General features: G+C 38.3%; 1 protein-coding gene across 2 annotated transcripts in view; it reads left to right on the plus strand.

Annotated features, from left to right (window-relative positions):
* The window catches only part of PRKAR1B (protein kinase cAMP-dependent type I regulatory subunit beta), a 247,453-nt gene that overhangs the window by 25,855 nt on the left and 208,567 nt on the right, over positions 1-13,031 (plus strand). Inside the window, exon 1 of one of the 2 annotated variants that reach the window (XM_072597800.1) lies at positions 12,397-12,694. The exons of the other annotated variant lie outside the window; for it this stretch is intronic. Coding sequence (XP_072453901.1) covers positions 12,683-12,694 — 12 coding nt within the window. The 5' untranslated portion in view covers positions 12,397-12,682. Of the gene's footprint in view, positions 1-12,396; positions 12,695-13,031 lie in introns of those variants that run through there. 2 annotated transcript variants of the gene reach the window in all.

The following is a 13,031-nucleotide window of genomic DNA, read 5'->3' on the forward strand; positions in this document are numbered from 1 at the left end:
GGTTCAGTTCTCAGTTTTTAAGGGCCTTTTGGATCCAATCTCTATCCTTCAGTGCTGTAGGAATGCTTACTTTTTATCATGAGCTAACAATAGCTTTTACATTTCAAAACAATTTTATTGTATGTTACAATGTAAAAACCAATTTTAGCTTGCCAGACTTACAAAAAAACAGGTGAGGGGTAGGATTTGGTCCTTGTGGTGTGGTTACGCCATCCCCCGCCTCCCCAAAGTTATGGTATCTGTTCCTCCCGGGTTTGATGTACATGCCATCTCTGCCTTTAGCCAAGTCATTGATAGAAATGTTAAACAGAATATCAAGCCTAGATCACTGTACTCCTCTGGAGATCTGCAACACTGACATTGAATCATTAATTATTCTTTGAATCAGCCATCCAAAATTCTCATCTAATATGTATCTTTCCCTGTTTTCCTAATGAATACTATGAGTTACTTTATCAAAAATTTTGCTAAACTCTAAGTATTATAGCCACAGCATTTCACTCATCTGCTAGTTTAGTAATCCTATCAAAAAGGAAATGAGCTTAAGCTGGTACGACTTGTTCTTGATTAAGCCATGCAGGCTCTTTGTAATGCCAACTTCATTTTTTTAGATGCCTGCCAGTCAGTCATCTCTTTAATAGTCCATTCCAGAATTTTCTCAAGAGTTGAAGGCAAGTACCCAGGCCCATGGTCTTCAGATTCTGTTTTCCTTCCTTTTTTTTTTCCTGGGGCCAGGCAATCAGTGTTAATTGACTTGCCCAGGGTCACATAACTAGTAAGTGTCAAGTGTCTGAGGCTGAATTTGAACTCAGGTCCTCCTGACTCCAGGGCGGATGCTCTCTGCCCATCTTCCATCCTCCTCCAATTTACCCCTAACAACAAAAAAGATCGTGTTATCATTTGGCTTTCTTTGATTTTGTCCTACCTTTGCCATCTTCCCTGGTCTTTCAAATAGTCCTTAACGGGCTCAATAGTTACACTTCCAGTTTCAGTTGAAATCTACCTGGGTCAGGTGTGATGTGGCAGCAAGAATGGCTAATAATATCCTAGACCACATCCTAGGCGGAGTAAACAAAAAAAGGGAGATGACAGTTTTGCTTTATTCTGCCCTGAGAGACCAGATCTGGAATACATTGTTCACTTTTAGTGTCACTTTTTTTGGGGGGGGAGGAAAAGCTAGAAGGAAGTTTAGGTAACTCCAGAAGAGTGAACAAGAATGATGGGAAGCCTGGAGAACATGCCATCTGAGCATCAGTTTCAGGAACAAGATAGGTAATCTGGACAGGATTTTTTTGTAAAAAAAAAAATGTGTAGGAGATGGGGGTGTTCTTCACGTATTTAAAAAAGCTGCCATAAAGGAAGATAGATCAGTCTTGTTCTGCTTCCTCCCAGTGGACAACTCTTGGAACAGGGTCTGAAAGTTTCCAAAGTCGATTTGGGTTTGATGAAAGTGAAAACTTCCTGACAACTAAAACTGTTTGCAAGTACAACGGGATGCCTCAGTAGGTGGTAGGTTCTGCCTCAGTGGACATCTTTGGACAGGGACAGGTTGATTACTTTTAGGAGTTGTTGGAGAAGGGAATTTTTGTTGAAGTACTGATAGCATTAGATGGGCCCCTCTTTCCCCCAAGGTCCTTTCCAACTCTTAGAATGAACGAGGGGAAATTCTTTAAAGCTTATCCTCACTAACAAGGAAGATCTGGATGCTGGGGGGTAGAAATGATGGAAATCAGAGAGAAGTGACTACTCTGTCCTAGAATTTGTTAAAGAGATAAGATCTAGGTATAGTCAGACAGGAACCTTAGAATGAAAAAGCAGATTTCAAAGGGTTCAGAGGAAGTCAAGGTAGAATTCCATTGATTAAATAAAGTGCTACAGAGGAAGCCAGCCCAAGAGTTAGAATTCTAATTCTGATTACCTTTGCAATAAGGTAATAGTTGCAAATAAGAGGAAAATTGGGATTTATCTGAAGAGAATGATATAGATGCACAAGGAAGTCATCCGCCAATTTAGATTTTAAAAAGAAATACAATGAAAATAGAAGCAGTAACAGAAGGTAAATATAAGATAAATATAGTCCTATAAAATGGGACTATTTTATGGATCCCATAAAACCTATGGGCTGAGCATTTAATTAGAGTGGGTTCTGATCATAAGGGAAACTACAGAAGACAAAAAAAACAACAACTGAAGTTTGGTTTCTTGTGGGGAATAGTTGCAAAAATAAATATGTTCAAAACAGAATGAGAAATAGAAATATTAAACAATCTAAATCCAGGATATGAAATAGAACTAGCTTTAAAGGAACTACCAAAGGGAAAAAAGTGATCTAGCTATATTTATAGGTAAATTATAGCTAGTATTTAGAGAATAATGAATAATTAAATACACATGATTCTTAAGAATTGTGAAAGTAAGGGACAGGGCATTACACTTATTTTCTCATGGTTTATTCCATTTATGAGATCCAACTATGGCCAAAGAAAGCCAGGCAATGGATGAGACAGCTTTTAGAACACAGATGAAGCCAGGTTTGGTTGACGGTTGTGATTCCTGAGAGTAGGGGAGGCAGGTGGATCTCTTTGAGTTTGGAAGTTCCGAGCTGTGGTAGGGCTAAAGATGACTGAGGGTCTGTATTGTCTATGACCAATATGATTGGCCCATGGTAGTGTATTGCCAAAGGAAGGACAAACAGGCCCAGGTCAGAAAGAGTAGTCAGAGAGGTCAAAAGCCAGCTCAAGAGAGCTAGAATTCTAAAAACACAAAAAGGAATAATTCCAATTAGGAGGAAAATCAGATTTTGTCTGAAGTTAATGATTTGGATGCACAAGAAACTCACCAGTCAACCTAGATTTTAAAAAGAAATACAGTGAAAATGGAAGCAATAAAAGAGGGTAAATATAAGAGGAAGGCATAGTCCTATTAAAACTAGCAGGACTAAAGATAATTGAAGGTCTGCATTGTCTGTGACCAATATGATAGGCCCATTGGAGTAGACTGCTTAAGGAGGGGTGACCCAGCCCAGGTTAGAAACAGAGTGGGTCAAGGCTTCTGTGCCAATGAGTAGTGAGATCAGACTCATGAATGGCCACTGTTTACAGCCTGGGAGAAATAGGGAGATCTGTTCTCAAAACAAACAAGCCAGCAAACAAAAACATAAAAAAAAAACCTCACTTAAGCTATACATATTCTTAAATATATCTTTGCTCCATAGGCACCCACTCATCTCCTGAAGGACTCTAATGTGGGACAGGAAGGAGTGAGAAGTAGGAATGGCATGTTCTCACAGTTATCCTAGGATTTAGGTTAATTTAGTCTTTGACCCACAGGTCAAAGCTCTTGAAAAGTCTTGGTTCTTTTCTCGGGGTAGTTAGCCTTAAGATTTCATGACATATTAAAAGAACAATGAATGTAATTATGGAAAACATTTTCAGTTATGGAACAGTTATGCCAAGCAGTGGCGTGGGGGTGGGCGGGTGGGTGGTGGTGCGTCTTCTATGGAATAAAATTGAGTATGTCTTCTCAGAATAATCTTGATTATTCCTGCAGAAGTCTAGACAAAGCCTTGCTGAAAGTGCCCTGCAGCCTTGGGCACATTATCTTCAAGTCATAGTTGAGAGAAAGGCAGCCAAGCGCTATTTCCATTTCAAATATGATTTCTTAGAAAAACAAGTTAATAGACAGGTCATGTCTATATGAGAAAGCTAAAATGAAAAGCAGAATTGAGCAGGAGGTATGAATTAGCTCCAGACTCCCTAAAGGGCTGTAGGTCCACTAGAGAAGGCCAGAGAAGCTGACATTCCTTAGACCTTCACTAGGAGGTATTGCCCTCTGGGGACTCAGGACAGTTTGCATTCTCAAGGTGGAAGTTCTGCAAGTCTGGAGTTCATTTCCTCATTCTGTAGAGGGGGAAAAACGTTGGTAAAGTTTGTCTTGAATTTCATTTTAAAATACAATGAATTAATTGGACCTTCTGAGTTGTACTAGGATAACCTCCCTTGGGATATAGTGCATGTTTAAATGGTAATTTCTGGCTCTTGTGCTTTTGGGAAAATATGCTTTTTGTAAAGTGTGTTCCCAGACTTGTTTTGAAAATGCCTTGCCCTTTGGAGACCTGTCATGACCTGTCGAACTTTAGTGTCCAGAGTACTTCAGACACTGAGTCAGCATGAAAGCAGACAGGAAAGGGAGCTTCTGAAAATGGGATTCTTCCTGGAATTACTAGAGGAGAAAGGGAAGAGGCGGTATTTTTTTAAAAGAAGATTTTGTGTTATTAAAGGGAACTCTTAGTCAAAGGTTATCCAGCATCATTGCCACCTAAGCTATTATGTCCTCTTTACTGATAACCAGAAAACAATAACTATCAAGAAGTTGTCTGGTTGCACAGTTCTCCAAGGTTACCAGAGGTCCAAATATTCATTCCTTCTGTCATTTGTATCCTGAATAATTTTAAATACCTCCTGCCAGAAAAGGAAAAAATAGCTTTTTAAACAAAGCAACATTCTTTTGTCACTGAAAGATTTCTGCCCTAACCATAACTTAGTGGAGGAAAAATATTTTCCACAATTCTCCAGATGTGGGAATCAGATATGTGGACTCATCCTGGCTTTGTGACTGTGTAACATCTCTGGGCCCTCGATTCCTGTGAATTGAGGTGGCTAGATTGTATGATCTTTAAAATCTTTACCAATTCTAACATTCTAATTTTACAAATAGATGAAACCTTATTAAAGTGAGCTACGAAACAGTCTACTGTCATTTAATTTTTCATACTTTCTTTTGTAGTCAATGTAACAATAGAATATTTAATTTAATCTATTGGCATCACCAAGGCTAGGAAAAGTTGAAGTCAGTCAATAAAGATTTATTGAGCTTATGCATCACACACTATAGTAAACCCTCAAAATACAAAGGAGGCTAAAGGAAAGTCTCTGCGTTCAAGAAGCTCATAGTCTAAAAGGACAGATAACATGTAAATAGCTATTTACAAGCAGGCTACACATGGAATAAATTGGGAAGGTACTATAATTAAGGGGGAATGGAAAAAGCTTGTTGTAAAACATGGGATTTTACCTGAGAGTTGAAGGAAAGCAGCAGATAGAAATGAGGGGGGAGAAGAATCCAGGCATGAGGGACAGCCAGAGAAAACGCCCAGAATCTGAAGATGCGTATTTTGTTCAAGGAGCAGCAAAGAGGATAGTATCATTGGGTTATGATAGGGGGGAACAAAAGGTGTAAAAAAAACTGGAAATATAAGGGAAGGGAGGTTATGAAGGGCTTTGAATGCTGGCGGATTTTTATATTTAATCCTGGAGGTGATAGGGAGCCACTGCAGTTTATTGAATTGGGGATGGGGTGTGAAATAACATGGTCAGATCTTTGCTTTAAGGAAGCTCACTTTAGCAGTTGAATGGAGGATGGATTGGAAAGAGGAGAAACTTATGGGAGGGAAACCACTCAGCAGACTGGGGCAATGGTCCAGGCATGAGGTGATGAGGGCCTGTACCAGGCTTGTGGCAGTGTCAGGGGAGAAAAGGGCAATCCGATTGAATTGTCATTATTGACATGCAGAGATGACTTTAGCAGGTGGTTTGTTCGTCCTCTGTTGTTGAAGAAGACCCTGCCATCAGAGAAATGATGACATGACTTGCACTTGACTTTGTTTGGAGTGAGGGAGGGCTGTGCAGGTCACCAGCCTCACTTCTCCTCCAGAGCCATCTGGATCCAGTGACCAGATATTCATCAGGATGACTGGAGATGACCCAGGATGCACCGAGAGACCTTATTCAAAGAGGAGGAAGGGCTGTTACCAATCACCAATAGCTAATTAGGTTAGCTAACTGTTGCTATTATATGTTATATAGAGTGAGGGTCAGGTGCTTACAAATCTCAAGGATTTTGGAGGTGCCTGGCTGCATTGGGTCTTAGGAATTTTCCCTGGCCTGAGTGTTTCTTTGCTGGTGAGAAACTGCAGAAACAGTGTTTTGTGCTAGGACCATCTCTTTCCAGAGCCTCTTGAGGTCATTTGTTTGGTACCATCCAAGGTGCCAGGAGGTCCATTTTTTTTTTTGTTGTTTGAGGCCATTCTGAGGTGGCTTAAGCTGCATCTCTGATGAGTGCCTGAGACAATATCCTTCATTTAGATTCCATTTAGTTATAGTTAGATAATTGAATCATCTAAAAATATGGAGTTAAATGTCTAAAACTCTGTGTGTGCATATAAATAAAATAAAAACAGTTTTGGAAGTATATATTTATACATATGTACATACAGTATTGAATGTATATACACACGCATGTGAATATATTTTTCTTCAAATACTGTTTATATTGTTTAATATAAACACAGTTGGAGTTAGAATGGAGAGCAGTAGGTCTGGAGTCAGGAAGACCTGAGTTCAAATCTAGCCTCATATGCTTACTCACTGTGTGACCGTGGGCAAGTCACTTAACCTCTGTTTGCTTCAATTTCCTCAGTTGTAAAATGGGATAATGACAAGGGGGACTGGAAAATGCTTCCTTTAAAAGGTGGGATTTTATTGTTGTTCAATTGAGACTTGGAAGCCAAAAAGCATAAATAAGAAGGGAGAGCACCTAGCTCTCAGGATTTTTGTGAGGATCAATTGAGATTGTGAAAAGCGCTTACTTAGCACAGCGGCACATAGTAGGCACTATAAAAATGTTTTTTCTCTTCCCTTCCCCCTACTTACCCTCAGTAGGGTATGTGGGTTGAGCTTTTTTCCCAGTGGTAGGATGGAACATAGGATTATATGTTTAGAGTCAGAAGGGACCTTAGAGACTATCTAATTTATTTGCATTTTATAAATGAGGAAACTAAAACTAGAGAGTTTCAGTAAGTTGTTTAAGGTATCACAAGTGGTAAGTGGTAAATCTAGGTCCTTGCTGGTCAAACCCAGCAACTTTTTCATTGTACAGTGGATTTATGCTGTGCTTTCCGCACTGTCTACACTGACCATACTTTTGACTGATGGCATATATTTTATGTTAATGCCATTACCATTCTCTCAGGAGCTAAACTTTTCTAGGTATGTAGAAATCAGGTGCTTAGCTGCAGTGGGCAAAGAAGAGGAAGAAGTCATTTCAAAATATTTCTCATTGCTAACTCTTCCTTTATAGTCACTTTTCAAGCCCCCCTGTCTAATCCTTTATCACCTCGTGCTTGAAAGAGAACAACCAACTTCTAACCAATCTACTACCTTCCTATGTTCTCTTCTGCCCAGCCCATTCTAAACATTACCAAGAGATAATTCTTAGGGTCTTAAGTTTAGAGCTGAAAGGAATCTTGGGGTCTGTCTAGCCCAGCTACCTCAATATAAACCCCAGGAGCCAAGGTCACACAGGTAGTAAGTTCAGAGTTGAGATTTCACCTCCAAGTCCTCTGAGACCACAGATGGGTTTTTGGTACAGTGCTACACTGCCTTGTGAGTGCTTCCTACAATGTCACTTGCATGAGTCTTACTTCCTGATGAAAAATGTTTAGTGATTTCCCTTTATTCTCAGTGCTTTGTCATTTCTTGAAATGTAGAACTTGGAAGTCCTTCCATGATCTGGCCCCACCCTTTCTACCAAACTCTGCCTCAAATTCTTCCCCAGATCAACTCTCCATTCCAAATAGGCTGATCTGTTCAGTGCTCTGAAAACATGCCATGTGCATTTTGATCCAATGTCTTTATTCATGGTTCACTTCTCATCTGGAATGCGTTCTTCCCTCCTTTTTTTTTCCTCAGAAGCTATTTATTCAAACATTTTCTACTATGCCATCTTTCAAGGTCCGGCTTAATTCCCATCTTCTCCATGAAGCCTTTTTTGTTTGTTTCAGCACTCTTTAAAGCTTTTAAAAATGTATTTTATCAATACCTTTTGTCTTTACGCTACTTGGTTTTCCCCCTGTATCACTCCTCTTTCTGCCTCCCAGACAGCCCCTCTTTAGAACAGATTTTTTTGAAAAAAATTCAGTAAAACCAATTAATACTTTGAAAATATCTGACTTCATATACAAAGTTGCACAGGTGTGGATTCTCCACTCCTGCATATGTGTGGGGGTGTCTCTGCATTGATCATAGTTTCTGAGCTTTTTAAGGTTGATTTCCTTTATGGTGTTGTAGTTCCTGTTTTCTCATATCTCTTCTTTGAAGCCGGGCTTGTTCTTTCTAATTTTACAACATTCTTAGAAGACATAGCTTGGCTCCCATTTCCTTCATGAAGCCTTCTTTCATGATGATAGCCCATAGTATTCTCTCCTTTCCTTTATAAGCACTTATTGGCTATATTTTTTCATTTTTGACTTTTTTTTTATTAACAATATGTGGTAATCTGTGATTATTTGATTCATCTGTAATTCTTAACTTCCCACACTGAAAAATATGAGTCAGTGATACCATTTTACATGTCTAGTTCATTTCCTGCAGTATTAGACATAAAAAATTTAGATCTCAATAATTTAGATCTGTTTAATTGAATCATTCTCTGACAGTGCTTCTTAAAGTGTGGGTTGTGACCTCATATGGTTTCATGAAAAATTTGGCAATAGTAAAAGGTTTTTGAACTTACAATGACCAAAAATTAATTAAAAATTGAATGAGTAATGAATCTGAGGTGTTTCAAGCAGTGCTTGCCTGTGTTACATTGTACACCTTCACTGTAGCCTTGGTTCTGAACACAAAGCATACCCACTTTGCACTATGTATGCCATCACATTGGGCAATGCCAGTGAAAGCTGCTAAAAGCAAAAAGATGTTGTAAGTGGAAAAAGTTTTAAGAAGCCCTGCCTTGCCAACAGATATAATGAGAGAAGAGATAGTATAATGTAGATAATTTTTTGTCTTGCATTGTAGGCAGACTGCTGACCTCGGTCCTGATAATGTCAGTTGTATTATAATACTTAGAATACTAAAAATAGCCTTGTGATATGTGTGTATATACATATATCTGCATATATGTATATTTATATATACATATGTACCTTTAAAAGATAATTTATTATTATGAGATTGGAAAGCATCAAGAAACGTCATATACAAAGAAAGACAGAAAAAGATGATTATATATAAAACTAAAAATTTTTATTTTGTGTCTTTGGATTTTGAAAAAGTGTATGATAGTTCCAAATATATATATATATATATATATATATATATATATATATATATATATATATATATATATATATATATATATATATATATATATACATATATATATACAGCTCTTTTTTGTGGCGGCAAAGAATTGAAAGTGGTGGTGGTGGTGGGATGCCCCTCAATTGAGGAATGGTTGAGCAAATCATAGTGTATGAATATGATGGAAGTGATGATGGAGATGGATCAGAAAAACCTGGGAAAATTTATGTGAACTGATGCAAAGTGAAGTGAGCAGAACCAGGAGTACATTGCACATTGCAATATTGTAATGGTGACCAACTGTGAAAGATTTAACTACTCTGATCAATACAATGATCCAAGACAATTCTGAAGGACTCATGATGAAAAATGGTATCCACCTCCAGAGAAAGACGTGATGAACTCTGAATGCAGATTGAAGTACACTGTTTTTCACTTTTTCTTACTTTCATTTAATTGTTATTTTTTTGGCAGTATAGAAATAGGTCTTGTATGACTTCACATGTAATGGGCACCATATTGCTTCCTTTCTCAGTGGGTGGGGGGAAGGGCTAAAGGGAGGGAAAGAATATGGAACTAAAAGTAAAAAAAAAAAGAGAATGTTAAAAACAAAAAAAGTGCCACATAGGTTAGCCCAGGGACAGGAGGGCAAGCCCTAAAAAAGAGGCAGGGGAGGAAAGGAGAGGTATTTATGAATGTCAAGGCACTGAGGGCATTGAGACCCTGCTAGAAAAAAAAGAGTTGAGGAGTAAGAAACAAGGGTGGGTGAAGGACTATTTACTGTATAGAAACTTCACATGTACATGTTACAAATAGAGCACAAGTGTGCTTGAGAACATAAATTAATCAAAGTAGCAAAATAAGTCCGAGCCTTCCAAAGCAGTGGATAGCTACCCCTGAACAATCCGTAAGACGTCATGGAGGTATTCAGCTTGCAGTAACAAGTTCTGTTCCCCCTTGCACCCAGACCTGGATCCTCTTGGATACTGGTGGAAGATCTCATAGGGTGTGATGCTATAGGGGTCTGAAACCAGGTAGTGAGACAATGAAATCATCTGTGAGTCCCTGAAAGGAGCATGTGGAAGAGAAGCAGATGGTTTTTGTACTGGCCAAACTAGAGATAGAAATGAGCATAAAAAACCAAAGCATATCGTTTTGATTTCATAAAGTTAAAATGCTTTTGCATCAATTCAATCAATGGGATAGAAGAAAAATTGAATGGGAAAAATTTATTTGCATAAAATATCCCTTATAAAAGAAAGACATATATGTACATATAACATATATAGTGTATTATATATATATATATATATATACACATACATACACACATATGAGGAACTGACACAAAAATAGAGGACCTATAGCCATCATCAATAGTTAAGGGATCAAAGGATATCAGCTCCCAAAAGAATTATAAACTATGAACATATTCAAAATCACTAATACACATAGTTAGGGAAATGCAAGTGAAAAAATTGCCACAAATGACCCAAAATAGGAATAGTGAGCTTCAGAGGGGCTATGGGATTCACTCAACTCGAAAAACGTTTTTAAATGTCTGTTCTTTGCCATTTTAGTGATTGTGCAAGGTGCTGGAGATAAAGACAAACTGAAAAGAGAAGCGTACATTCTTTTGAGTGGAAACAATGTACATATATAAGTAAACATATATACAAAGAGAAGATTATTTCATAGGGAGGGCACTACCAGTTGGTGGACTCAGGAAGGGTCTCATGTATGAGAATTGGCACTTGAGCTGAGTTTTGAAGGTAACTGGGGCAGCCAGGTGGCACAGTGGATAGAATGCAGAGCTTGGAGTTAGGACGACCTGAGTTCAAATCCTGCCTCAGACACTTACTGTCTGTGTGACCCTCGACAAGTCCCCTCTCAGTTCTTCATCTGTGAAATGGGGGCACATTGGAGAGGAAAAGAATGGCAAACCATTCCAGTATCTTTGCGAAGAAAACTCCATGGACAAAAATCTGTGGGGTTACAAAGAGTTGGTCATGATTGAACAACCACAGCAGGAATTCTATAAGGTGGAGGTGAGGAGGGAGAGCATTCCAGTTGTCAGCACAGGGACAGGAGATGAAGAGATACCTATGGCAAGCCACAAGTAGTCTAGTCTGGCTGGCCTAAAGAATTGAGGGAGGAGAAATAATGTTCAATAAGCCCAAAAAGGTAGGTTAAAGTCATATCATGAAGGACTTTAAACATCAAACAGAAGAGTCTGTATTTGATTCTAAAAACCATAGAGAGCTACTGGAGCTTTTTGAGAAGGAGAGTGACATGGTTGGACTTGTGCCTTTGGCAGCTTTGTGGAGGAAGTATCAGAGAGAGAATAGACTTGAGAGGAGGAAATCAGTTTTCTAAGAGAGAGATAATGAGGGTCCAAACAAGAATGGTGGTCATTTACTTAGAGAGGAGAGGACATCCTTGTTATCCATTTAGAATTATGCAAAAAGAAGTGACCATAGTGTTCTCTCCCTCTCCCCCAGTGACCCAGCTGATGTCTGTATATCCCAAGGAGCTCAAAGGCAAAAACAACAGTCTATGCCAAAATATTCCTAACAGCACCTTTCGAAAAATCAAAGAGCTAGAAACATATGAGTGCTTATCATTTTAGAAAAGATTAGAATATGATATTCAAATGATATATGAATATAATATAATATTACTGTGCAGTAAGAAATGACAAATATGAGGAATTCAGGGACAAGGCAGAAGATTTTGTATAACTAATTAAGAGTGAAATAAATGGAAATATAAGAATACTATACAAAGTGATTGTAACAGTGTAAATTTAAGAGATTGATAATGATCATAGAGAGAAGACAATGAAACATGCTCCCTCCTGGTAGAATCAGTCAGTAAACATTTGTTAAGCACCTACAAGATGCCAGGTACTGTGCTGAGCACTGGGATGCCCAAAAAGTCAAAAGACAACCTCTACCCTCAAGGATGTTAGGGGCGGGGCAGACTCCTTGGACGTTACATTTCATACATTTTCAGAAATGGTCCTTGTAACTGGTATTTTTGCTTAGCTGCTTATCTTATGAGATGAGTCATTTTTCAGGGAAATGCCCAGAATTTACCCAAAATGACTGTGATAGAAAATAAAAGAGCAATGAAACTCATTTTAAAAAAACACAAGAAAAAACAGTCAGGAATATAAAAATGTTACATCTTGCATAAGCACCATTTTTGTGCCATTCACAGAGAGGATGAGATTGTTCATTGTCATGGTAACAGAAGAATGGTGAGGTGTTTACTTGGAAATGGGTTCTATGTGGGCAGCTGTCACAAGTGATGGTCGATCCTTGGTGTTTACAGAACTGACCTTCAGAGAAATGGTTTGCTAAGCTAGTGCTGCTTCAAGAAATCCACCTAAGGCTCTGATGATGGGAATACATAAACTCTAGTTTTCTGAGAGGCCTGAGACTGGTAGTAGAAGTCATAAAACTGCAGCATATGGCAGAACTATCTCTTCAGTTTTGGTCCATTTATATGAAATTGATCTATAGTGAAGACTTGTCTAAATGAATTGCGGGGTAACTCACTTCTATTCTTACTCAAGTCTAAATTTTCTTAAGTCACATAGATTTAGTGGAAGGGTGACAAACACTGAATTGTAGCCGTTCTCAATCTGGTTTTCGTTTTAAAGAATATTTCATCTTTTATCATTTAATATTGAAGTAGATGCTGATTCCTCATGAGATAGAACAGTTTGGCACATATTTCCTGATAGCGGGCTAGTAGAAAAAGAATATCTGAAAATGAATCATTTCAGGGGGGAAATTGCTTCTGTTATCAGATAGTTCTTGATATTGTCCCAATTATATTTTGCTTCAGTCATTGACATTTGGATCTCATTGTTAGGGTGATTCT

The sequence above is a fragment of the Notamacropus eugenii genome, chromosome 3 (assembly GCF_028372415.1).
Source record: "Notamacropus eugenii isolate mMacEug1 chromosome 3, mMacEug1.pri_v2, whole genome shotgun sequence".
NCBI classification, from domain to species: domain Eukaryota; kingdom Metazoa; phylum Chordata; class Mammalia; order Diprotodontia; family Macropodidae; genus Notamacropus; species Notamacropus eugenii.